This window comes from Lichenostomus cassidix, chromosome 10 (genome assembly GCF_008360975.1).
Source record: "Lichenostomus cassidix isolate B80296 chromosome 10, HeHo_3.0, whole genome shotgun sequence".
NCBI lineage: Eukaryota > Metazoa > Chordata > Aves > Passeriformes > Meliphagidae > Lichenostomus > Lichenostomus cassidix.
In genome coordinates this window covers 19588003-19612179 of record NC_139491.1, presented here as the reverse complement: position 1 = coordinate 19612179, position 24177 = coordinate 19588003, and the positions used below count along the sequence as shown (strand labels likewise).

Here is a 24177-nt window from a genome sequence, read left to right as displayed (position 1 = left end):
TCACCACCATCCTGTGGGACCAGCAACCTTCTCAGGAGAGCATCAGGAGGAACTGGGCAGGGCAGCAGGAAAAGCAGAGCTGTCTGAGACACCCTGGACTTCTATCATCTCTGGAATGAGGGAGAATATTCAGATGCAGGTGAACAATTTGGGCATCCCTGACCTTCAAGACACCCTTCAGCTGGATTCATTCCTGGGTGCTGCCCCATGGAGAGGGTCTGTTTCTCCAGGGGGGAAGCACTGGGTGCTGTGAGCCCCTTGGCTATGGGACAGTAGCAGAGATGGATTTTCCTTCTTTTCCCTCAGCTGTCTCCTGTAATGAAGCAGCAAAATCCAGCAGACACCTCCAACCCTTCCATGCTAGAGAACTTGGTCTAGGTACATACTTGCAGCCAGGTCACACTTCCATCCTTCCTCTGTGCTGGCTCCCAGGCAAGGAGCAAACAGAAAACATAACACAGCTTATCCTTATCTAAAGGACTTGCCGGTGTCCTCCCCCATTCCTGCTATCAACAAGCAGCTGTTAATTCCCTCCTGCCTGAAATTCTCTCTGGGATATGTAACAGCAAGGTCCATTCTTTCACTGGCATGTGAGACCCCACACTGGAATCCTCCCAGACTGCCTCACTGGATTTGGAACGAAGGGTTCATCCCACAGAGAACCTGCCAATGTCATTTTTTGAAGAGGATGGCTAGGGATGAACACAGCTGTCCCAGAAAACTCCTTAAGGATAAAGTGTGAGGAGCATATACATCCTTTCAGATGGGCAGGAGGGGCAGCAGGAGGAGATGCAGCTGCCAGAAGGATTGGGAGGTCCTGCCAGATGGACTTTGCACTCTGAAGCAGAGGAAACTGAGCTACCTTGATAAGTAGTGGAGATAAATCCCACCCAACTCCTCACATCCTTATTCTTTGTAAACTCTCCCTTTAGTCCCTGAAGAATGCCCTTTTAAAGGAATAGTTTCTTCCACTAGGAGTAAGAGCTTGGGCAGTCTGAGGATGAGACCACTTTCTACTGCAAACCTCTTTTGAATAAACACCAGGCTTTGGGCGTCAGGTTTAGACCTCTAGATGGGTGGCAGTGACCTGCTCCCAGCTGTCCTATAGGATTAGGGGAAATGCCCCCATAAAACCAGGCAGGAGCTACAAAGATTGCCACAGTGGGAGTAGACATTGCACCTGCTCAGCCTCAGATGCAAAAGTGAAAATCAGCTTGGACTAGTCAAAATTGCTCAGAAAGATGCCTCAAGCTACATCATTGTGGCCGTGACTAGAAGACTTCAGACTGAATAGCCTTTGGGAGCTCATCAGAGACAACAGGTCCTTTATTACACACCCATATATGTTTAAGAACCCCCACCACATCTTTCCCATGTGCTGCCAGATGCCTGCATAGATCTTTACTTCCCTATCAGGATGAGCTCTAACTCATCTCACCCAACAACATCCCTTCTTTTCCAGCCCATTCCACTCCCTGGGTGCTCAGTTCCCAGGTATGTGAGTCCTCTGATCCCCTCTCCAAGCACTCCTCTCTCCCCCTTGACCCACTGAGCATCCCTCCCTTCTTCTCCTTGCTCTTTGCTGGATCCCCATCCCAGGCCAGGGGTCTTCATTGCCAACAATGCACCCAATATAAGCTGCCCCCAGGAGCCAGAGGAGCTCATTAATCACCTTTTTATTTCAAGTGCTGTACACAATGTGCTGTAAACAACCCCCCCCTGCCACGAGGCATTGCCAGCACCCCTGTGCAGACCCTGCCTCAGCCCCCATGGTGACCCAGCACCCACCGCTGCCAGAGGCGAGGCCAAAATAGGTTACACCCCCCCACCCCCGTGCTCCCGGGCACTGGGACAGGGTGGCATAGCCCCTCAGCGCCAGCCCTACCACTGCCCGTGTCACCCAGAGTGCCCCACACCAGAGTAAGTGTTCGCTTCCAAAGCCATGGCATCAGGCCCTGCCTGGCCCCAACACGGCCAGCCCCAGCTACCGGGCTTCAGCATAACATGGCAGCCTCTGAGGACAGTGGGGAGCACCTGCAAGGAAAGGATGAGGCTGGAATATTGGGTTGCTGACCTGTCCCAAAGAAGTGGGACAAAGGCACCAGGATCAGCTCAGCCCAGTGGAGGTCTGGAGATAATTCCAAGGGGCTATGGAAGCAATGAGCTCCCAGTGCTGGCTGCTCATCTTCCGGGGGATCCCCAGGAGAGGCAGGGAGCCATTCCAGGTGGGACTCACTCCATCTTAGCTTCCAGGTGGTGGACAGTCTGCTTGTCCAGGTAGCGGCAGAAGAGCGAGAGAAGGTTGCTGGGCAAGAAGAGAGGCTCCACCAGCAAGGCCTTGGGCAGCTGTGACAGCTCCCGGGCCACCAGGTACACCGTGTCTGTCCTGGGGGCACCAGAACAGGGGGTAAGCACCCAGCACAGGGGTGAGCACCCCATGGAGCAGTGACAAAACTCCCCTCAGCTCACACAGTCCCTCACCATGCCTCGAAGTCCCCTCTGCGTGGCTTCAGTGGCGCATCTGATGAGAGCAGCCTCTCTCCATGGCTCAGCAGAGAGTAGAGCAAGGAGATGCCGAACTGCAGGGAAGCACCAGGAGTGTCACAGCCAACAGCAGTGGCACCCAGGGACATGATGAGGCTCGGGGCCACATACCTGGTTCTTCAAGGCCATGGTAAGGGGGAGTTCCGGAGACTCGGGCAGAGGATGGGTCAGCTCCTGCAGGACCTCGATGAGTTTGCTGAAGGTCATCCCACCCACCACTGCATTCAATGGGCTGTAGAGCAGGGGGAGAGACTGGGCAGGGCAGAGGAGAGAGCAGGAATCTGAGACCCTTCAACCAGTCACAGCCACAGCCCCATCCCAGCACCTGGGGGTGAGGAGCACTGCCACCGGGACTGCTGGTGACCAACTCCTGGAGACCTTTCTCCTCCTCCCCAAGGATGGGAAGAGGCTCCTATTTCATGCTAACCCCACAAGATAGGCCCACTTCACTGCCCAGGGTGCCCCCCCCAGCAAGAACAGAGGAAGAAAGAGACAGCCTGGGCCATCCCTGCCCTGGCTGGAGGTGCTCGCCTCATCCAGCATGTCTTTCTTCATGAGGAAAGGCAGGTGGTGGGTGATGGTCAGCAGGATCTTCTCCCCATGCTCTTGGGTCAGGTGGGGCAGCAGCCGGGCCGTGAGCTTCTTGCCCTTCCGCACACACAGCAGTTGCAGGAATTCATCTTCTGCCTCCCTGGAAACAAAGGCTCTATTGGCACAAATCCTGAGGGACCTGGAGCATCTCTGTCCATCCAAAAGGACCAGCATCAGTTCCACGGGAGGATGAGGTTCATGGGCAGGGTCAGCACAGGCCGCGGTGACTCATGGAGGGAAGGACCCAACCCTCCTGTAAGACCCAGACCTGCTCCATCCATGACCATCTCAGATCCATAAGGACCAGGACATGCTACCCACTCCCCTCTCCCCACAGCACAGACTCACTCTTCGCTGCTGCAAGCCCTGATTTTCAAGGCTTGGTAGATATTCTCTACTTCTTGTCTCTTCTGCTCCTGCCTGGGGGGCTGTTTCTCCCCCAGGCCCAGGGACATTTTCTGTTGTGCCTCCTCCACTTCCATCAGCTGCAGGAAGAGCTGGAGAAACAGCACAGGCTAAGGAGGAAGCTTGGAGCATCTTCTACCAAACGGCTATCCAGGACCCTGCCCAAGATGTCCCCTTAGAGAAATCCCTGGATGAAAATGGAGCACCTGGACCATCCTGCCCTGCCCCAAATCACCACTCACTCACCTTCTCGATCCTGTGCAGCGCCCGCAGCCGGTGGCTCCCTGCAGCCTTTTGGAGCGGAGAAAGGAAAGCATAAGTGTTACAGCCAGCCCCAGACATTGCCACCAGCCCAGCTCTGGGCCAGGTGCTCCTTGGGGATCAGAAGTAGCTTCAGGACACAGAGCAGTTCCATGGGGAAACCATAGCCAGTTACAACTGGCCAGAGCCTGATCCCACCCCTTGGCCAGGCACAAGCTGCCACTGCTGAGGTGGCACCTCCTCCAACAGTGTGCCCCATCCCACTGAGCAGGGCAGCTCCTAAAGCAGCATTCCTTGCAATTCAGGGCACAAACCAGCCCAGCTTTCCTTCACCTACCTCCTCCACGAGGGAATGGTGCACAGCATCTATGGCCCGGCGAGGGCTGTAGCAGGTGGACACTGCGACCTGGCCCAGGGAGCCGGCAATGCGCACCACTGCAGGAGAGGGGGAACACAGTGACACCACGCCTCAGAACTCCTCACCCAGCCCCCCCAGTACCTGCCCCAGCCCCTCACCAGAGTCATAGGTCTCCACTTTCTGGATGAATGGCGTGACCAGCTTGGGGGCCTCCTGTTTGTTGCGCCCGCCCAGCAGCTCCTCCTCTGCCTGTTTGCACTCCAGCCGGTGGTAATAGGACTGTAACAACAGGCATAGCCAGGAGTCCCCACCACGAGCCCTAGAGGGTTCCTCAGACTCCCAAAGCCCTGCCCTGAGGCAAACAAGCTGCAGGTGCTGCCAGCAGGAGCTCACCTGGTAGTAGTAGTCATCATCCATGTTCTCACTCTGCAGCTGGATCATCTCCACCTTGACGACCCAGTCCTTCTCCTTGGAAGTCATCAGCCCAGCATGAGGGTCCACTTTACGAGACCACAGCTTCTTGGGGGAGACACTGGCACAGAAGAAGACCTCAGCCCACTGTGACTGCCCAGAGTCCCCCCTGCACCCCACAGACCCCGTACCTCTGTGCCTGCCTGCCCTGCTGCTGCCGCTGAGTCAGGATGCGCTGGTGCTGGGGGTGCAGCTGGGTCATGTGGCTGGGTGTGCTGCTGGGGACACCAGACAAGGGTCAAGGGGAATTTTGGGACACCCCCAGAGTGGGGTGACCCCCCAGCTGCTTTGTGGGGCCTTTCCAGTCCCACCCCAACACCCCACTCCTGCTACCTGAGGTTCAGCTGGCCCATGGCTGAGGGGCTGAAGAAGAGAGCAGGGTCCAAAGATGGGGACATGGGCCCAAAGTGCATGGCCAGGGGCCGCGGTGGGCTGCCCACGGTGGGGGACCCAGGCTGGAAAGAGGTCGGAGGTGCATACCCTGCAGTCTGAGAGAGAAAGGGGAGATCAAGGGTCTGAGCATTCCCCTCTGAGCATCCCAGAGGGGTCAGCCAGCTCCGTGCTGGCTTCTGGCTCCCATCCCCACTGGGGCCACCCTCTGACAAAGTGGTACCTCCCAGAAACCACCACTATCCCTATACCCTGCCACTCCAGGGCCACCTCAGTGGGGCCATGGCAATGGCTCAAAGCCCACCACATTACCTGGCTGGGAGTGAAGAGTGGAGGGGGTCTGCAAGCTGGCAGGAAGGGCCGAGGGGAGCATGGGGAGCGAGGAAGCATCAGGGGTGCCTGCTGCAGAGCAGGAGACAGGAGGTGTCACTGGGACAAGCCAGTCCTCAAAGCTGCACCTCCAGGGAGGGGAGGAAGAGAAAGAAAGGATGCAAGACCTCCCCCCCACACCCTGTTACCTGCTGGACAAAGCACTGGGGGAAGGAACCAGGGGACATCTGCCTTAAGTGAGGGCGCTTGAGCCGAGGAGAGCCCCCATAGCCCCTCTGCACAGGGGAGCCGAGGAAGTCAAGGGCCATGTTAGTGGATGGTGGGGGCCTCTCCAGGATCTGGAGGATGGCTTTATCCTGTGGGGAAGAGGTAGCAGCAGGTGGGACTGAGACACAGCTGGGAACAGTTTAGCTCCCCCAGCATCAGGCAGCTCACCAAAACCTTTGGTCATTGCTCAACCAAGACCATGCACCAGCTGGACTCCCACCCTGGTAGTGTGGAGCAGCTGGGGACCCACAGGAACACCCAGCATGGGGGTCCCAGTCCCCACAAACTCAACAATTTTGCCTTCAAACGCAGGCTCTACTTTGGGTGGGTACCCACAGCCTTGGCACCCAAGACACATCCATGAACCTCCAAAGCCATGATGAGGGTTTTGAGATGCCCCAGTTGCACCAAATTCCCTGTGTGACCCTTGTACTAGAGTAGTGGGGAGCCCTTGGCCTCTCCCTGAAGGTCTGGCTGGGGGTACCCACCTCCAGCACAAGGTGGGGTGGGACACTGCCAGGGCAGGAGGCCCATGCCGTGGGATCCATCACCAGCTGGAAAACAGGGAGATGGTTGGCATGAGGCAAGTGAACAGAAGAGGGCAGGGGATACCACAGGGGCCACTCAGCCTCATCACCAGACAGGAGGGGACATTTTTACCATGTCCTCCTTGCCAAACTCCCCCCAGCAAGTACCAATCTTGCTGTCCAGCACTGCCGAGTCCTGGCTCTGCAAGGAAAGGGGAGTTAAAAGCCTGCCTCCCTCCCCCAGTGCCCTCTGTGGGGCAGGACCCACAGGTGTGGGGATGGAAGGGGAAGCAGCAGGACCCCCCTCTCCCCTCACACGTCACCTCCAGTGTGGGTTTGCTCTGCACAGCTCTCATCACTGCCGGGTCTCCCAGCTTGTTGGGCTCCTCAAAGCACTCCTCCTCTTCCTCCTGTTCCTCAGTCCCCAGCTCCTCTACCTCTTCCTCCAACTCAGAGCTAACCTGCTCCACCTCCAGTTCTATTCCACCTTCCTCCTGGGGCTCTCCCAGCTCCTCCAGCTGCTCAGCTGTTCTTCCAGTTGCCTCAGCCAATGCTTTGGCCACCTCAGGGCTTATCTCCGGTGGCACCAAGAGTTTTGGGACATCCTCCTCTGTGGAGTCTCGGTCTTGGAGGAGGGAAGCAGAGCACAACAGGGTGGGTGAATGCTTGAGACCACTATGGTCTCTGCTTCCCCTGTGGGCTGCTGGCTGGTCTCCTCAACACCAGGGCTCCCCTGAGGCCTTACCTAACCCAAAAGTCATCTCGTTGTACAGGTCAAGCTCCTCATCCTCCTCAGCCATCTCTTCCAGCAGAAGCGCATCTTCCACCAGCAGGAAATCCTCGAGGATCTGGATTTGGAAGCAGCAGAGTCCTCACTAAGGGAGAGGTAACCTTAACGTGCTCCCAAAGCTGGGAGCACCCAACCTCCCCCCCCCGCCTCTACTAGGGGTGCCAGGCAGCCCTCAGGGTTCACAGCTGGAAAAGGGAAAAGCAGGAGCCCGTGGCACTGCCAGCGAGGGCAGGACCCACAGGCTCAGCCCACGGAAGCTGCCGGCACCAGCGAATGCCGGCACGGGACGGCACCAGCGTGGTGCCGAGACACCATTAGGCTTCAGAGTAAACACCCGCTACGAGGGCAGGAGCGGCATGCGAGTACAAAGCAGGGAAGAGCATCCCACCAGCACCTCCAGGGCAGCGTCTGCTCCGGGACCGACCGCTCCGGGGAGCGCCAGCCTCGGAGAACGAGCACCGCGGAGGGGGCAGTACGCCGGGAGGTGGCAGCGTGGAGGGGGTAGCGGAGCAGGGCGGGCACTCACAACGGGCTGGCCGCCCTCTGCCATCCCGCGGCGCCTCCTCCTCCTCCCGTACACCCACCCTCCGTCCGTCCCGGGTCCCTCTACGGGGCCGCGCTGCCCCCGCCGCCGCCTTTTACGGGCCGCCCCCGTCACCCCGGCATGCGCTTGCCGTACAGCATGGCGGCGCCTAGTGGGGCCTCGCACCTGTGTCTGCCGTACAGTATGGCGGCGCCCATGGGGACCCTGCGCCTGCGCACTCGCCTCGCCATTCCCCCACGCGAGGAATTCCCGGGGCCGAGGAAATGAGAATGAGGAGGTTTAGTAACCCCACCTGCGGCTCTCGGAGCACAGAACACTCCAGCTTGGCTTTTCCAACTGCTCCCGTCGCTCCCTGCCTGCCATGGTGTTCTCAGAGATGATACTCTTCTGAGGAATTATGGAAAACTGGTGGGATGTGGTCTGTCCAGCTGGAATATTCTGGTAGTGTCTAGATGACACCGGGCACAGGTGTCAACACTAACACTGTAAATTTCTGCATCACATAAAGCATAGCAGGTTTCCCTTATTCCCCTGAATGCCAGAAGCACTTTGGTCATGTCATCCACTGCAAAATAATTTTCCCAATATTCTGCCAATAAAATAAGAAATGCCCCCAAAAATGGAAGATTTGGCTGCTCTAACCAAATCATTGTGGCTTTTTAAAAACATAATGGGAAAATAGTTGTGCTTCTCTTTGGAGGGAAAATCTGACAGGTGTTGCAGGTTATGGTAGAGTCATTGCCAGGGATTCATGTCCCAAAGGGCATGGAAAGGATCCATGTCCTGCCATCCCCTCCCCGAGGGGATTGTCCACTTGGGCAGAGCCAGATTCGCCTGGAGGTCAGCTGGGCCAGGGTGGTGACTCCCAGGGTGGTGACCCTGATAACAACTCCTCCACCGATGGAGCACTCAGGGATTATTTCTACCGGAGCCCTGAGATCACTGATAAGGCTCTGGCTGCAGCTGCATCTGTTTATCTCACACTGAGAAAAACATTGCGTGTTTTCAGCTGTCTGGCCAGCATTGCTCACTGGGTGAGCAGCAAACCCAGAAGGAGCTAGGCCAGTGGGAACTGATAACAAGTGTTTTCAGGATTTTCCTTTGCTTCATCTTTCCTGATTTACCTGCTGCCTTTGGGATGTTCTCCATACACACTTTGTTGATTTGTGTTTTAAAGAGTAGCATTAAGAAAGCAGGTTCTAAAGGGACTTAGTGTTTTGGTACTTACATCATGCTGCTGTTCTCTCCCCATTAGTAGTGACTTTCCTTTCTTTTCCCTTTTTTTTCCCTCCAAGCAGCCTTACTGGGACACTCAGCGGCATTCCCAGCCTAGCTGGGCTTTGGTGTTTACAGTGCTTCTGGAGGAGGCACCAGAAAACCTGGTTCTTTGGTGTTGGAATTCTCAGGTTTTATGTCAGGGATTCTGCGCTGTGCTCAAACAACAGTCAGTCCCTCACCCCATGGCCACTGGACTAAGACACTCCGCACAGTCTTTGAAAGAGGTTAATAAAGGAAGGTGCACAGCCTACTCCACCATAGTAGAGTACTCCACCACTGGCCCTGGATGCAAAATCTTCTGCAACTGGTTTCTTCTACCCCTATTTAGGTTGGAAAAGCCCTTTATAACCATCAGGTCCAATCATTCCTCCAGCACTGCAGCAAGGCCACCACTAACCCGTGTCCCCAGTTACCACATCCACACCGCTTTTAAATCCCTTTAGGGATGGGGACTCCACCACTGCCCTGGCAGCCTCTGGATAGTCCTTTCAGAAAAGAAATTTTCCCTGTGATCCAACCAAAACCTTCCCCGGTGCCACTTGAAGCTGTTTCCTCTTCTCCGGTCCTTTGTTCCCTGGGAGCAGAGTCCAACCCTGCCTGGCTGTATCCTCCTGTCAGGGTGTTACAGACAAAGAAGATCGCCCCGAGCCTCCTTTTCTCCAGGCTGAGCCTTCGCCAGCTCCCTAAGCTGCTTCTGTTGCTCCAGCCCCTTCCCCAGCTCCGTTCCCTTCCCTGGACACGCTCCAGCCCCTCAATGTCCTTCTTCTTGTGAAGGGCGTAGAACTGACCCCACGATTTGGGGTGTGGCCTCAGCAGTGCCCAGCACAGGCGACGGACGCTGCCCTGGGCCTGTGGCCACACCAGGGCTGGTCCAAACCAGGTGCCATTGTAGTTATGGCACACCTGAGCTCATGTTCAGCCGCTGTCCGCCCGACGCCCCCGGGTCGTTGCCCGGGTCTCATCCCCACCCAGCCCGGAAGCGAAAGCGAAAGCACCGTTCTGGCTCGCACAACCTCGGAGTTCCCGTTCTGCCCGGAGACTGGTGATGCGGCGGCTGCTCCGCGTCCCGATTGGCCATGGGTTCCGGAGGCTATAAAAGGCGGAGAGCGAGCTGGGCTGGGACATTCCGGGAAACGGCGGGACAGCGAGAGGTGGCAATGGCGCGGAGGACCCTGGCGTTCGGCATGCTGGCGCTGCTGGCTCTGCTCAGCCTGGGGGCCGCCGGTGGTGAGTGCCTAGGGCGGCGTGAAGGGTCCTGCCGGGGATGAGGGGCTGCGGGGTCTCGGCGGGTCCCCGTCACTGTGCTGTGGTGGGTGGGCGAGCGTTGGCATCGAAGCGATGCCCACCGCAGCCCCGCTTCTCACACGCCCTTTCCCCTCTCTCCAGAGGCGCCGAAGGTCGAAGTCTACGCCCGTTCACGCGCCGAGGAGGGAAAGGAGAACACCCTCCACTGCTTCGTCGCCGGCTTTCACCCACCCGAAATTGACATCGAGCTCCTGAAGAACGGGGAGCCCATTCCCGATGTCAAGTACGGGGACTTGTCCTTCAACGATAAGTGGCAGTTCCAGCGCCTGGTCTATGCGCCCTTCACCCCCACAAGGGATGACACCTTCATTTGTAGGGTGGCTCATTCCACTATGCCGGAGCCACGGACTTACCGGTGGGGTACGTTGTGCCTTCCTCCTGCATGCTGGAGCTCTTTGTTTTTTATCCATGCTATCTCTGTTCCTTTTCCTGAGAGGCAGGGTGTTGTAATGGAGTGGGGTTTGAAGGTTTTGTGTTAGAAATGGAAAATTAGCTTGGGTTTAGCTGAAAAGGCTGTTACACGTACCTGTGAAGGATTCAGGGAGAACATGCGTTGGTGTTAATCCATTTGGTGATGCTGTGTCATCTGATCTCTGCCTAGGTTAACTTATCTAGAAGGTGATGGGTCATGCAGTGAATTGTGGCTTTGTATTGCGTGAATATAAAGAAAGATGCAGCGGTTGGGGCTGATGGTGGTGGCCCAGCCTCAGCTACAACTGAGGGCAGCTCTCTGATTACCGCACTGGGGCTGTTTCTGGGGGAGAATCTTGTGGGGACAGGGGAGAGGGGGTGCCATTTGCACCCAAGTCTAACACTCTGCCATTCTTTCCTGCAGAGCCAGACTTCTGAGCTGTGTCTGGGATAATCCATGGTGAGTTATTCTGATGCTATGTGCCATGCTGGGAAGGGGAACATAGACCCATTTCTGTGAAGGGGGAGGGACGTAGCTTGAAAAGTTGAGGAACAGAAGCAACCACACCCAAAAAGTAGAGCATGTTAGTGCTGATGTGGGGCACAGAACTCTCCCCATACCCCTTCTGCCCACTATTTTGGTCTGGTTTTGGCCATCCCTTGTCTACAAAGAGTCCTTTGCGCCAAAGAAAGGAGAACTTTGGAGTTTCAGCTTCCCTAAATGTCGTTGCTGTGTCACCTAGACACCACAGAGAGCTGTTGGAGGTCCCCTAAAGCTTCCTCAGTTCCTGCAGTGCTGTTTCCTGTCAGGGGAGGAGGAGGAAGTCACTGTACTGGAGATCCCCATGCCTCAGGGGGAGGCAGGCTGATTAACAAGGCAGCACCATGTGGGATTAGTGAGGCACAAGGTGTACTTCTGTACACAGAAGTACTTTTGGGTTTATTCACAGGTGTCTCAGAGTGTGAGGACTCCATGTTCTTCAAACTATCTGCATATACCTGATCCGGATTAAGCAATGGAGAAATTATATTTTAACACTTGATAAGGAGAAGAAACTGAGTATGTGGCCCAGTTGACATAACCCTGGCTGAAACACTGTAGTTAATGGGCTCTGTTAAAGGTTGGATAATGATTAACCATGTCTGGGACAAGCCTAGGCAGGACCTTACTCAAAATTCTCCAATTCCTGTAGAGCTCTAAAAAGTTGCATACAGTCACTCCTCTGATTTGTCACTCACTTTTGGGCAGCAGGGGTGCAAACCTGGCCCCAAGGCAGGGTTTGGAATGTGCTGTGCCCACGCAGCACCATGGCTTCGGTCGGTAGGACATTGTCACCAACGGTGAGGGATGCCAAATCTGGCTGGAGGTGGGATGTGGGTGACTTCACTGTGGTCTGGGGACAAGGATTTACTGAGCTGACATGGAAGGAGTTGAGAGCAGGACAAGCTCCCTGGGGTGGAGAACAAGGATCCTCTTGACTTGTTGAACTCTGAACCCAGCATGGAGAGGACAGAAAAACAGTTTCTGCAGGATTTTTACCTAAATCTCACTGGAAGGTGGGTCTGCAGAGATGCTGCAGTACGTGCTGTGAGGAAACCATTTTTTAGTTCTAAAATAATTACAGTTGAAGGCGTGACCAGGGTGATTGATGTGAATTTCCTCTCTCCATGCAGGTCTGAGATCTTCTGCTTGCAAGTGAAAGTCTTCTCAAGCTTCTGTCCATTCTTCATCATACCCACAAGAGTGATCAATTTGCTTTCAGAAATTCGCTAATAAGCCTCGTTAAAAGTATTGCTTACCCAAAGCATCAAGGGAACTCTGCAGGCTTTTTGAGCATGTAACTATAAATGCCCACATTACTGCTTAAAAAACAATTCCTCCAAATTTTGCAGAATGTTTATACCTTAATAAACTCCTAGTCCTTAAAATGTTTCTTCAGAGTTATTTGACAGCCCAAGCTGATTTCACAGGCTCTGATGGCCACTGGGTTGTGGGTGGATATGTAGCCTTGGTGGCATGATGGTCCATTGTGCTTTTTTATCCCACTGAGAAAATGCAAGGGCACTTTTCCATCAATAAAAAAAAAGATTTTTCTGGCTGATGTGGTATCTGCCTGGCTGGAGACTCCTGTGTGGCTCTGAAGGGAGGGCACAAGGTTTAAAAAAGGGATAAAGAACCTTGGGGACACAGGGTGAGACACAGAAGGAGTGATGGCAGGGAATGGTACCCACTTCAAGGAGGAGAGTTCCAGCTGATATATCTTGGGGTGTGTGGTATAAAGCTGAGCCTGGGGGAAGCATGTGTGTGTTGGCGGATTTCAGTTCTGCTTTTCTCTGTGGCTGATCCCGTGGTGAAGCGCGGTTGGGGCCAATCCTCTGTTGTACTGTGGGGAGTTGATGGCTCTACCCAAAACTGGTGCTCTTTCCATCAGCCCATTTTTATTCTAGGAAGAAATCAGAATAATTGCTTGAGGAATATTGGATCAAGATGGATTTAACCAGGATCATGTGTATGGGATGAAAGGCTGTTGGTGACCCAGGGGATCCCATGTCTCTTCTGGGTATAGTAAGATTTGCTGTGATTGTGTCACAGAACACCCACTTGAGATTTTTGAGGGATATTGTCTTGTTCCATAGCTTTTTTCATTTTAATAATATATTTTGTTAGGGATTAGGAAAATCCAGGCTCTTGCAGTTCCAACACCTGCATGGGCTCATCAGAGCAGTGTTCAAGGCAGGACAGGTGGGGCTGTCACAGCTGGGTGGTCATGGACAGTGCTCATCATCCAACATGGGACAGCAGGACACACCACACAATGCTTCCTGCAGCACCAGATGCACTCTTGGGACCAGGCAGCCCCAGCAGTGATCCCTGTGTGGAAGAAGGTGGCCTGGGAGAAGGGAAAAGGTTTCGGCTTCTCCCCCAGAGTCCCCAGAGGAGCAGCACAAACTGCTGTGTGAGCCGAAGGAGCTGTGCAGCATGTCCTGGCCTCTTCCCCTGGATCACAAAGGGCCCCCAAAGTGCGTTCCACCATCTCAGCCTCCACCTTTCCTATCCTCAAGAGAACCAGATCAATGGCTGGGTAACCACTCTGCCAGGAAAGCTTCATCCTAGTTAGGACAGGAGGGGAGTCGCCTGTAGAAGCTCAAGGTTCTGTGAAGGCGATGTGAAACTACTCCATCTCCAAAGGACATTTAATCATCTTCCCACACTGGGGAAGTCTGCCCTGATTGCATCTGTGGGACTTTTCTGGTCTTTAGAAATATTTTGATGGTTTACTCAAAAATCCCGTCTGTGGGACAACACCACATGCCTGTACTGGAGGCTGATTTCCTTTAACAGCTCGATTTCAAGACCATGTCCAGAAACACCGTCTCTGTTTTATCTGGTATCTGTGGGGTTCTGAGGTACCCAGGATGTTGCTGCACTGCTGCTGCTGGTGACAGTTCCCAGGCGATGGGGTATCCTGAGGGATATCTTAGGAAGCTTGAAGTACGAAACAAGCCTCATTTGTGTTTATGAAATACAAGCAATTTTTCTGCAAGCAAACAGTCTTGAGTCAGACAAATGCAAGGGGTTTTTTTGAGAAAAACTTCTAGGATAACAAGAAGGATCAAGTCCAACTCCTAACCCTGCACAGGACACCCCAAAACCCCACCCTGTGCCTCAGGGCATTGTGCAAGTGCCCTTTGAGCTCTGTCAGGCTTGGGGCTGCCCGGGGGGGGGCCTGTTCCAGTGCTCGGCCACACCGTGGGGGAAGAACCTTTCCCCAATTAACCAGTCTAAACCTCCCCGACACAGCTCCAGCCGTTCTCCCTCTCGCTGGCTTTTCCCACCACCTCAGGGAAAAACCAACACCCTCAGGGCAGTTCCCGCCTCCCCTCAGCCCCTCACGGCCCGTCCCGCCCTCGTCTCCCCTCAGGGCGGTGCCCGCCTCCCCCAGCCCCTCGGGGCCGTTCCCGCCTCCCCACAGCCCCTCAGGGCCGTTCCCGCCTCCCCCAGCCCCTCGGGGCCGTTCCCGCCTCCCCACAGCCCCTCAGGGCCGTTCCCGCCTCCCCACAGCCCCTCGGGGCCGTTCCCGCCTCCCCACAGCCCCTCGGGGCCGTTCCCGCCGCGATGTTCCGCGGGCACCGCGCATGGTTCTCCCAGAGCGTCAGCCCGGGCCCGCGGGAGCTCTGGGGTGAGGGGGCCCGGCGGCAGCGAAGTCCAGGGGAGCCCCGGGGCACCGAGCTGGCAGGAAGCCGCGTGGGAATTGAGGGGGGCACAGCCCTGTCACCAGGGGGAATTAGGAGGGGAGCACATCCCCATAATTTCTCAGCAAGGCTCAGCCGTGTCACACCTTGGTGGGTCTGAGACCCGCACACCCGGGCAGAGCATGGGGTTTGGCCAGTTCACGATGCCTCCACACTGAGAAAAAGCCCCCAGTAGCCCTCAGGGAAGCAACAGGAGTCCCACAGCCATGGGGAGCTATCACAGCTTCTACTTCAGGGCCCATCCCTGTGGCCCCACAACCAGCTGTCCCCATCCCAGCTCACCCCGAGGTGGGGACTCCCTGGATGCCCACTCTAATCTAACCCCTTGTCCCCTGCAGTGGATGGTGGCGGGACAATTGCCCACTGGCTGGACGCCGACTACCTCTTCAGCAGCGACGCCGCCCACCCCGACACCCGCAGGTGGGCAAAGGAGGCTTTAATGTATTTAGTGGAAAGTATTTGATGGATACTGACATCCTGTAAAAGTCAATGGGTTGTTTTTTAAGTCATGGTGTGGATCTGTCAGGATCTTATTGCCTAGTGGGTTCAGGAAACTCACACCTCCACTAAACTGGAGATAGAATAAAGAAAAAACATCCATGTGTTGAGAGGGGCTTAACTGTGATATCAGTTAAATTAACTGTGCTGGTTAATTGCTGACTGTGGATTATCTGCTGGAAAATCATCATCTCAAACAGAGGTGACACAATCCCCAAGGGAGGAAACTGGTACTAAAAAGCCAGTGCGAATTAATGCTAAAAGGAAGCACTGGGGTAAAAATGGATGTAAAAGGTCTGAAAAACTTGAGATTAAAAATTAGAGAGCTCCAGAACATTTGTGCAAATAAAAGGAAAGACTTCAGGATCCTCCTCATTTCCTCAATATCAGCGAATATTTTTATTTATTAATTATTTAGTAATGTAAACATATTTATGGGAAAGGAAATGGTGTTTCTTCTAGGCTTTGCTAGGCTGGATTAAGCAGTTTCTTTTTAACACACCAGTGCTTAAAACTGGTTTAGAATTTTGAAATCTTTCAGCCACCCGCTCCACCTAAGGGAGGGGAATTCTGAGAAACACAGAGTAACAACTTTCCTTCTGCAACAACATCCTGCAGGACTGGGCTATTCCCCCACGGGAATTCTGAGTAATTATATATATATACATATATTCAATGTGTATAGTTAGATAGTTTCTTGTGAAAAAAATGAAATCATTTTACACACCCTTAAACCCAGCAAACAATATTTAATTCCCCTCTAAGGACGACAGTGAGGGTTGGAGCACCTTCCACCTCCACTTCCATGCTCAGCTATGCGAGCAGGGACCAGTGTGGTGAAAGATAATTAAAGAAAAATCCTGGCTTTGCCCTCCCCGAAGAAATAGTTGCACCTCAGGAGCAGAGTGGGACCCTGTAATCCCTAAAAATATGTTTATCCTGCTCTTCCTCCAGGCTGCCCCTGGGAGGTGCCGGCAGCAGGGACTGTAAGGGGACGTGACTGGTAGAGTCTCACAGTTAGAAAATCACAGAAAATTAGGTGCTTGTGGCAAAAATATCAGAGCAGGTTTCATGACAACACCCCTCTAAAGGTTTCGGTTTGGATTTTGGTTTGCTTCCAGGTTGTCCTTTGGAAACCAGCTCTTTTTCTCTCTTCCAGCATACACGAGAGCCTCAGATACTTGGAGGGCAGAGCCACAGTGTTTCACTCCGGTTACCTCTCGGTGTGGGCGGGCACGGGCGCGGCAGAAAAGCCCTCGGTGGTTCTGGGCCAGTTCGTCCTGCCCCCTGCCTGCCTGCAAGAAGGTCAGGGAAAAAAGTCATCTGGTGATTTTTTTTCAGGGAAATCCCCCATGAGTGCAAACCAGAACCGACAGTTACTTGTCTGCAGAAAGGGACTCTCCTTCTGCTTGGGAGTGGCTCTTCCTGCCAGAGGGCAGAGTATGATCCACCTATTCTCACTGAATGACTTGACCTTGAACATTTCCAGGAATGGGGCAGCCACAACTGCCCTGGGCAGCCTGTGCCAGGCCCTCACCACCCTCACAGGGAAGACTTTCTTCCTAGTATCCCATCGAACCCTATCTTCTGTCAGTTTGAAGCCTTTCCCCTTTGTCCTGGCACTCCAGGCACTTGTCCCAAATCCCTCTCTAGCTCTCTTCGAGCCCCTTTAGGCACTGGAAGGGGCTCTAAGGTCTCCCCAGAGCCTTCTCCTCTCCAGGGGAACACCCCCAGCTCTTCCAGCCTGGCTCCAGAGCAGAGGGGCTCCAGTCCTTGGAGCATCTCCATGGCCTCCTCTGGGGTCTCTCTGGCAGCTCCACATCCTGCTGATGCTGTTGGGGACCCCAGAATTGGGGGAGCACTGCTGCCCCTGAGCAGGCCAGAGGAGCAGAATCCTCCCCTCACCTGCTGCACACACTGTGGGACAAGCCCAGGACACATGGCCCCCATCCATGGGCTTCTCATCCACCAGCACCCCCAAGTCCTTCTCCTCAGCGCTGCTCTCAAGCCATTCTTTCCCACCCTGAATTTGTGCTTGGGATTGCCCTGGCCCAGGGGCAGGACCTTGCATTTGGGTTTGTCCCCAGAGGAAGCAGCAGGGCATCACACTGGCAATGACTGCTACAGTCCCCTTCTTCGATTCTCTCATGGTCACTTGTTGTTTTGTTCTTGGCAGAAATCAGAAGGAAAATTGGTCGGTTTATCTGGGAGAAGGCAGATACCCTTGAAGAACAGGTATGATGAAAAATTTGTACTACACAGGTATGTGCTGAAGGATGAGCTTGTATTGAGCAGGAGCTTTCACAGGAATTTAGGGCGAAAAAGGGCATGTATCACCTTTGGGAAAAGAGGCAGGCAGCTCAGTAAGTGTTTAAGCATGTCCTTAGGTCATGCAAGAAAGCAAATTAGAGAGATGAAAGCTCAGTTAGAACTTAATCTGGCTGCCTCTGTAAAGGATATTTCTATAAATAATAACCACAGACAAAGAAAGGGCTGAGGTACTTAACACCTTCTTTGCCACAGTCTTTAACACTAAGACTGGTTACATCAGCACAAAGGACCCCCTGAGCTGGTACAACAGGGACAGGGAACAGAATGGATCCCCAGAAATCCAGGAGGAGGCAGTCAGTGACCTGCTGTGCCACTTAGATGCTCACAAGTCCATGGGCCTGGATGGCAACCATCCCAGGGTGATGAGGGATCTGGAGGCAGAGCTTGCTAAGCCACTCTATGATAGCCATTTACCATTAGTTCTGGCTCACTGGGGAGGTCCCAGGTGATGAAGTGTCAATGTGGCACCCATCCAGAAGAAGGGCTGGAAGGAGGAGCCAGGGAAGTACAGGCTTGTCAGGGTAACTTGTGTACCAGGGAAGGTTATGGAGCAGATCAGCTTGAGTACCATCACACAGCACATACAGGAAAACCAAGGGATCAGACACAGCCAGCACAGACTTAGGAGAGGCAGGGCCTACTTGACCAACCTGAGCTCCTTTTATGACCAGGGCACCCACCTGATGGATGAGGGAAAGACTGTGGATGTACCTACCTGGATGTCAGCAAAGCCTTTGACACCATTTCCCACAGCATTTCCTGGAAAACTGCAGCCCATGGTTTGGACAGTTGGGATCAGTGTTGGGCCCAGTCTTGTTCAATATCTTTATTGATGATGTGAATGAGGGGATTGAGACCACCATTAGCAGATACACAGATGACACCAAGTTGGGTGGGAGTGTGGGTCTACTGGAACGGCGTGGGTCTAGGAAGGCTTTGGTGAGGGACTTGGACAAGCTGGATCCATGGGCCAAGGTCATTTGTATGAGGGTCAACAAGGCCAAGCTCTGGGTCCTGCGCTTGGGCCACAGTAACACCTGCAGAGCTACAGGCTGGGATGAGTGGCTGGAAAGTGGCCCAGCAAGAAAGGCCCTGGAAGTGCTGATCAACAGCAGCTGAAGATGAGCTCAGGCAGCCAAGAATGCCAATGGCACCTGTGTCAGGAGTAGTGTGGCCAGCAGGACCAGGAAGATTTTTCCCCTGTATTGGGCCCCAACTCGAGTGCTGTGTCCAGTTTTGGACCCCTCAATTCAATTCAGGACATTTTGGTGCTGGAGCAGGTCCAGAGAAGGGAACGGAGCTGGGAAAGGGTCTGGAGCAGCAGGAGCGGCTGAGGGAGCTGGGTGCGGGGAAGATCAGGTCAGCCTGGAGAAAAGGAGGCTCAGAGGGGACCTTCTCATGCTCTACACCTCCCTGACAGGAGCATGGAGCTGGGTGGGGGCTGGGCTCTGCTCCCAGAAAACAAAGGACAGGAGGAGAGGACATGGTGCAGCTTAAGACAAGTAGAGGTTCAGGTTACATGCACATCAGGAAGAATTTCTTCACAGAAGGGGTGATTAGACATTGGAATAGGCTGCACATGGATGTGGTGTCCCTGGAGGTGTTTAAAGATGTGGCCCTCCGTGCTCTGGTCTGGTTGAGAAACCGATGATCGGTCACTGGTTGGACTCGATCTTTTCTAACCTAAATAATTCTGATTCCTCGTGCTTGATGTGCTGTGTCCCTCCCAGCACGACACCCCATGGGGAATGGCACTGGAAGGATTGTCTCCCAGACATTTCCAGTCTCCCAGCACAATCTCACAGATTCCAATTGCCACAGGTTGAGCTCAGCCCTTTGGTGCAGCTTTGGTTTTCCTTTCCCAGGAGAGTGCTGCTGCCCACTCCCCTCTCAAAGCAACTTCCCAGCACTTTTGATGCAGAAATGCCTTTATGATTTAACTGCAAATTACATTTGAAATCACGAGCCCTAAAATTCCATGCACTTGGAATGTGTCCAAGGTGCTCTGCAGGTTACCCAGGGCACAATTTTAACTCAGCCTTGCGCTGACATTCACAGCCCAATGAAAAGTTGATAGAGGAACTGGAAGCGGCAAGAAATAGCTGTGAGGAAGAACCAGAGGAGGAAGTGCTAGACCTGGCCGACAGGTATTTTCCTACCTTGGGTGGTGGGATTTGGATGTGCTCCCAATTCCAAGCAATCCTAACACATAGGAACTAACACAATTTTTTTCCCTCCTGATACAGTAGCGAAGAAACAGACTCCGAAGCACCTGCCCAGGGAGAATTTCCATACCGTGCCCTCCAGGAATACCCGATAAATAACATGGTGACAGGTAAATACACCTGGAAAGGACTACGGATGGGGCAGATGGAGCAAGGACCCAGAGAAACTGTTTTCCCTCCACAGGCTATGCCTCTGCACGAGACATGAAGAAATATGAGGGGGAACTCCATGACTTCATTCCCGGCACCTCAGGCTATGCAGCATACTGGGTTCAACCCAAATTTAGCATTTACTGCAAGAAGACCAAAATGAAAAGGAAATTGTAAGGAATAGGTGGCTGGAGCAGCAAAAGCTTTAATTTAAGAGCTGCCAGGTGATTTATAAATTATCTGACTGCAGCTAAGAGTGTTCGATGCATATTTAAAGTACTGGCTACAGTTATTGTAGTATTTGTTCCTTTAAGTAACTACTTAAATTTCATAACAAACATTAATACAGACATTTCTCCCCGAAACCTAAATATTTTGTTTTTATCCCTGGGGGGCAGTTTAAGCTGCGTTTCACTTGTTTAAGTAAGTTTTCCTTGGAGGGACTGCACCAAGGTCTCCTTGCTTTCATTTAATCAAGGGATTTTAAGACATTTCCCTTTCATTTAAGCACTTGAAAGTGACCAGTGGGGTTATAAAAGCAACTTTTATTGAAGCACAGCTTGACCCCTGGGCTGTCCACTTGGAGGAAGCACAGGCAAGCAAACCTGGGACATGATCCCACAAGCTCCAAGGAGCCAACACGGTTGTCCCCTCCCACTGCCCCAAAGGCAGGAGCGCCTCTAAAATAACAGCTTTGCACCTCATACCCCAAACCACCAAGAACCCAAAAAGATGCTGGCACACACAAAGGGCTTGAGTCCTCTGCATGCTCTGATGTGGCAACCTGAGAACCCACCCTCCCTCATCCCTCGGGTGTTCAGAGATCAGGCAGGCCAAGATGGTTTCCTCACTTTTATTGGAAAAGCGACACACAGGGACAGACTCAGAGCGCTCCTCGGGGCGTCTTGAAGTTCATCCCCACCGTCGGCTGTGTCACCTGCAAGTTGGACAGGCTGCCAAAGTCCTGGAAAACAGCAAGGGAACAACAGGATCAGTCACAGCACCCTGTCCACTGACAGTGGGGGCAGGTTCCTCTGGGAAGGCATAGGAAGGTACTGTGGCAGCACAAAGGGTGGACTCGGGTCTCCTAAGAAGGGGAAGAGCACCCTGACCCAGAGATCACCTCCTTGGTGAGGGAATCATCAGAATGGAACTCAAGGAGCACACCCACCCTGCTAGTGGTAAAGCCCCCATGCTGCTGCCCTCCCAAAAGCCATACAGGAATTAATCCTCCCACAGGACCCAGGGCAGAGGGACCCTCTCCACACCACCCAGCCACTCAGGGCAGCAGGAGCTGTGCTAGCAATGGGCCAGCGGGCCAGCAGATGGGCAGGGAACAGCTGTGGCTACTCACCAGGAGTTTCAGCATTTCCTTGGTGTCTGGGTCCACTTCAATGATCTCCTGGTCTAGGGCAGAGACCTAGGAATGGAGGGATGAGAAAGGTGTGATTGATAATACCCCACAACTGCCAAGGTGTCCCCATACCCAGTCTGGTATCATGCCACTGCTGCAGGGAACAGCTCCAGCAGCAGCACCAGGATGATCCAGATGGAACACAGCTCTCCTAACAGAACACTAGGAGAGGCCAACAGCAGTAGGGGGAGAAGCCTGTTCTATGGCAAATCTTTGGAAACTGAGGCCCAACCTGCTCCAGGCAAAGATTGCTGAGGAGCTGGCACTGGACCGCCAACTGCACCAATCCTAGCAGTCATCAGTGAGAATCTTAGTTGCCTTGCGACACAAGTCCACCACAGTGGACTGTCCCAAGGCCTTTAAGACCTGTGCTCTCTTGCTCTTTAATCCCAGAGAAACTTCTTCCAGCCTTCTCCAGACCCCTAATCTCCACCTCCAGAGGATTCCTTCCGCAAGAGCCACATAACACCAGGATTTTTCTAAGAAACCACAAACAGTAGAGGTTTGTGCACTGACACTGCACCAACAGCTGCAGCACAGACACTCCTTGAATGCTTGGAGTCCCTTCTTTGTAACCCCACCCTAGTACCAGCACTGTGGGAGTGCTAAGTTAACAGAACTGAGCAGGCTTGTGCAGCATAGAAACCAGCAGCTCTGCCAGGAGCCAACTGGGAATATCTGGGAAAGCTGCAAGATGTGCTGTGCCTGAAAGCTACACGATTTGGAAGCAACAGGATCATATCCCTGGAACACAGAAAGCACTCCTGGAGCACCTCGCCCATGGGACAGGTGAGATCTTCAGCCTGCTCAAACAGAGGGTTAAGGCAAGAGAATTTCACCAAAACCCTCTCTCTGGGGACACCGGCTGCAGGACAGGTTTTCAGCCACTCTGAAATATCCTCCTGTCTCCCATTAAATTATTATTCTCCCCTTTTTGAAGTTAGGAAAACCAAACCACAAGAAGCCAGGTACCCTTCCTGCCCCAGGTAGCAGGTTTGGAGTGATCTACCTCAGCTCCCTTGATCCAAACCCTCCTCAGCTTCTCCCGACTGAGGGTTTGTTTAAAAGAAACTTAGGACCATTTTACAGAGATATGCCGAGGCAGGCCAGGGCAATAGGGAAGCTGGAGCCTCACCTCGGGGACGTAGTTGTCCCTCCTCTCCCTCTCCTCCTCCTGCAGTTTGATGGAGATGCCACGGACGGGGCCCCTCTGGATTCGCTTCATCAAGTGGGTGACATACCTGCGGGAATACGGGACTGTCCAGGGCTTCCCCGGGGCTCATGTCACCCTTATCCACACCCCAAAATCCCAGAACCGCAGCAGGATGAGGACAGCTGCCACCACCCACCCCGGCGACGTCCCGCCACTGACTCCGGCATCATCTCACCATTTCCAGGGGACATCAGAGACAAAGTGTCCGATAGCAACAGGGTTTGGGGGGGACACAGACCCCCCCCCCCCAAACACGGGAAAGCTTTCGCACTCCTTTCCCTGCACTATCAATGACCCGGCCACGAGTGGGACCGTGATCACTTTCGAATGCAGGTCCCAGCAAGAAGCCCCACGCCATGCCCGAACGCCCCAGGCCCTTCCAATGCCCAAACCGCTCGGGACACACCAAGCTGCCCAAAGCCCATCCGGGCCCCCGCGATGTCCAAAGCCCACCCGGGACGCCGAGTCCCTCACCCCGCGATCTTGTTGCGCAGCTTCTTGCTGGGGATGATGGCGATCTCCTCGCACACGCGTTTGTTGGTGTGGAAGTCATTTCCCAGGCGCGTGTAGTACTTCTCGATGATCACCCGCGCCGCTTTCTTCACCGTCTTCGTCCGGACGCGTCCCTGCGCGGGGGCGGGCGGGCGGGAAGGCCGCTGGTCAGGCCCCACCGAGCCCGGGCCCAGCGTCCCCCGCCCCGGTGCCCCTTTTTCCCAGCCATCCCGGCCCCCGCTGTCCCCCGCAGACCCTCGCCCCGGACCCGCCCTGTGCCCACCGCCGCTCCGCGCCGCGGGGCCGCGGGCCCGCCCGAGGATGGCGGCGGATGGCGAGACCCAGACCCACCATGTCGGCGGCGGCCGCGGAAAGAGAGCAGAGGAAGGCGAGAGGCGCCGGAAACCCACTTCGCCCACAGCGGCCCCTGGCGGCTCGGAGGGTTGCAGCGGAGGGGAGGTGTTGCCACTGTGGGCGTGGCCGCAGCCGGCTCTCGCCAGGGCCGGATCCCGAGCGCTCCGCAGCGCCCCGGGACACGATGGAGGCGCCCGGAAGGGCAATTTGGGGGAGCAGCTGTGCCAGGGGCCCCAGCCCCTCCCACACCGAGCCCTGAGAGAAGACACTGAGAACTCACAAACTCACACCACCCATGGGAGCAGCACCCAGCCCCAAAGGAGGAGGGGTGACCACAACAAGCCTGCTGCAGCATTACCACTATGGGACATGGAAGCAGTCCAAAGCCCTTCCTGCTCCAGGGACACGGGGCACATAGGGTGTCCACTGTGGCAGCACAAGTTCAACTCAGCCCTCCCCAGCCCCGGAGAGAAGCCCTGAGGTCCCTCTCCCATCACAGCCCTGCAGAGTGTCACCCTTCCACTGCCACAGTGGGAGCACACAGGGCAACACAGCCCACTCCAGTCAGCCTCACTAACTTGCTGTTGCAATTAGGGGCACTCCAGCTGGAGCCCAGGATCCCACGGGCCTCACGTAAGTGAAACTTAAAAATGCATCTCTAAGCAGAGTTATCTTCCTCCCAACCAAGTCATCTACAGCATCCCACAACCCATAGCCCCAGCCATGCCCGCAAAAATACATCCATGGCTTCCTCACCTTGGGGAAATGGTACCA

The 24177-nt window shown here is 54.4% G+C and overlaps 4 protein-coding genes and 1 non-coding gene across 12 annotated transcripts; 2 read left to right on the top strand and 3 right to left on the bottom strand.

Moving 5' to 3' along the window:
- Positions 1-1657: 1657 nt before the first annotated feature.
- On the bottom strand, positions 1658-8356 carry PATL2 (PAT1 homolog 2). Of its 8 annotated transcripts, none has more exons than XM_085071125.1 (19): positions 7461-7616; positions 6890-6992; positions 6468-6769; positions 6278-6346; positions 6106-6171; positions 5539-5706; positions 5333-5422; positions 4964-5118; positions 4762-4848; positions 4553-4691; positions 4318-4438; positions 4139-4236; positions 3787-3831; positions 3484-3632; positions 3076-3235; positions 2656-2796; positions 2482-2579; positions 2237-2386; positions 1659-2034 (listed from the first exon to the last, which is right to left on the bottom strand). In XM_085071125.1, the coding sequence occupies exons 1-19, from the start codon at positions 7482-7484 to the stop codon at positions 1995-1997; spliced, it is 2205 nt and encodes a 734-aa protein (XP_084927251.1). In that variant the 5' UTR covers positions 7485-7616; the 3' UTR covers positions 1659-1994. The 8 variants fall into 8 exon arrangements, with proteins under 8 accessions (XP_084927253.1, XP_084927257.1, XP_084927259.1 ...); XM_085071129.1 differs by lacking the exon at positions 7461-7616 and adding an exon at positions 7771-8356 and having other exon boundaries at positions 1660-2034; XM_085071128.1 differs by having other exon boundaries at positions 1660-2034; positions 7519-7638.
- A 1467-nt stretch (positions 8357-9823) lies between these two features.
- Positions 9824-12401, top strand: B2M (beta-2-microglobulin). Its single transcript, XM_085071135.1, has 4 exons — positions 9824-9983; positions 10143-10421; positions 10897-10932; positions 12147-12401. Exons 1-3 carry the CDS (start codon positions 9833-9835, stop codon positions 10908-10910), a joined length of 444 nt encoding a protein of 147 aa, XP_084927261.1. The 5' UTR covers positions 9824-9832; the 3' UTR covers positions 10911-10932; positions 12147-12401.
- Positions 12402-14402: 2001 nt separating this feature from the next.
- On the top strand, positions 14403-20316 carry TERB2 (telomere repeat binding bouquet formation protein 2). Its single transcript, XM_085071134.1, has 7 exons — positions 14403-14653; positions 15065-15146; positions 16384-16529; positions 17401-17459; positions 19614-19702; positions 19802-19890; positions 19965-20316. The coding sequence occupies exons 1-7, from the start codon at positions 14590-14592 to the stop codon at positions 20105-20107; spliced, it is 672 nt and encodes a 223-aa protein (XP_084927260.1). The 5' UTR covers positions 14403-14589; the 3' UTR covers positions 20108-20316.
- A 453-nt stretch (positions 20317-20769) lies between these two features.
- RPS17 (ribosomal protein S17) lies at positions 20770-24128 on the bottom strand. The gene is made up of 6 exons (XM_085070971.1): positions 24113-24128; positions 23333-23658; positions 23032-23183; positions 22480-22585; positions 21285-21350; positions 20770-20894 (listed from the first exon to the last, which is right to left on the bottom strand). Exons 1-6 carry the CDS (start codon positions 24126-24128, stop codon positions 20814-20816), a joined length of 747 nt encoding a protein of 248 aa, XP_084927097.1. The 3' UTR covers positions 20770-20813.
- On the bottom strand, positions 22760-22892 carry LOC146432934 (small nucleolar RNA SNORA71). Its single transcript, XR_014854388.1, has one exon. It is a non-coding gene; the product is annotated as a small nucleolar RNA SNORA71 (small nucleolar RNA).
- Positions 24129-24177: the final 49 nt, after the last annotated feature.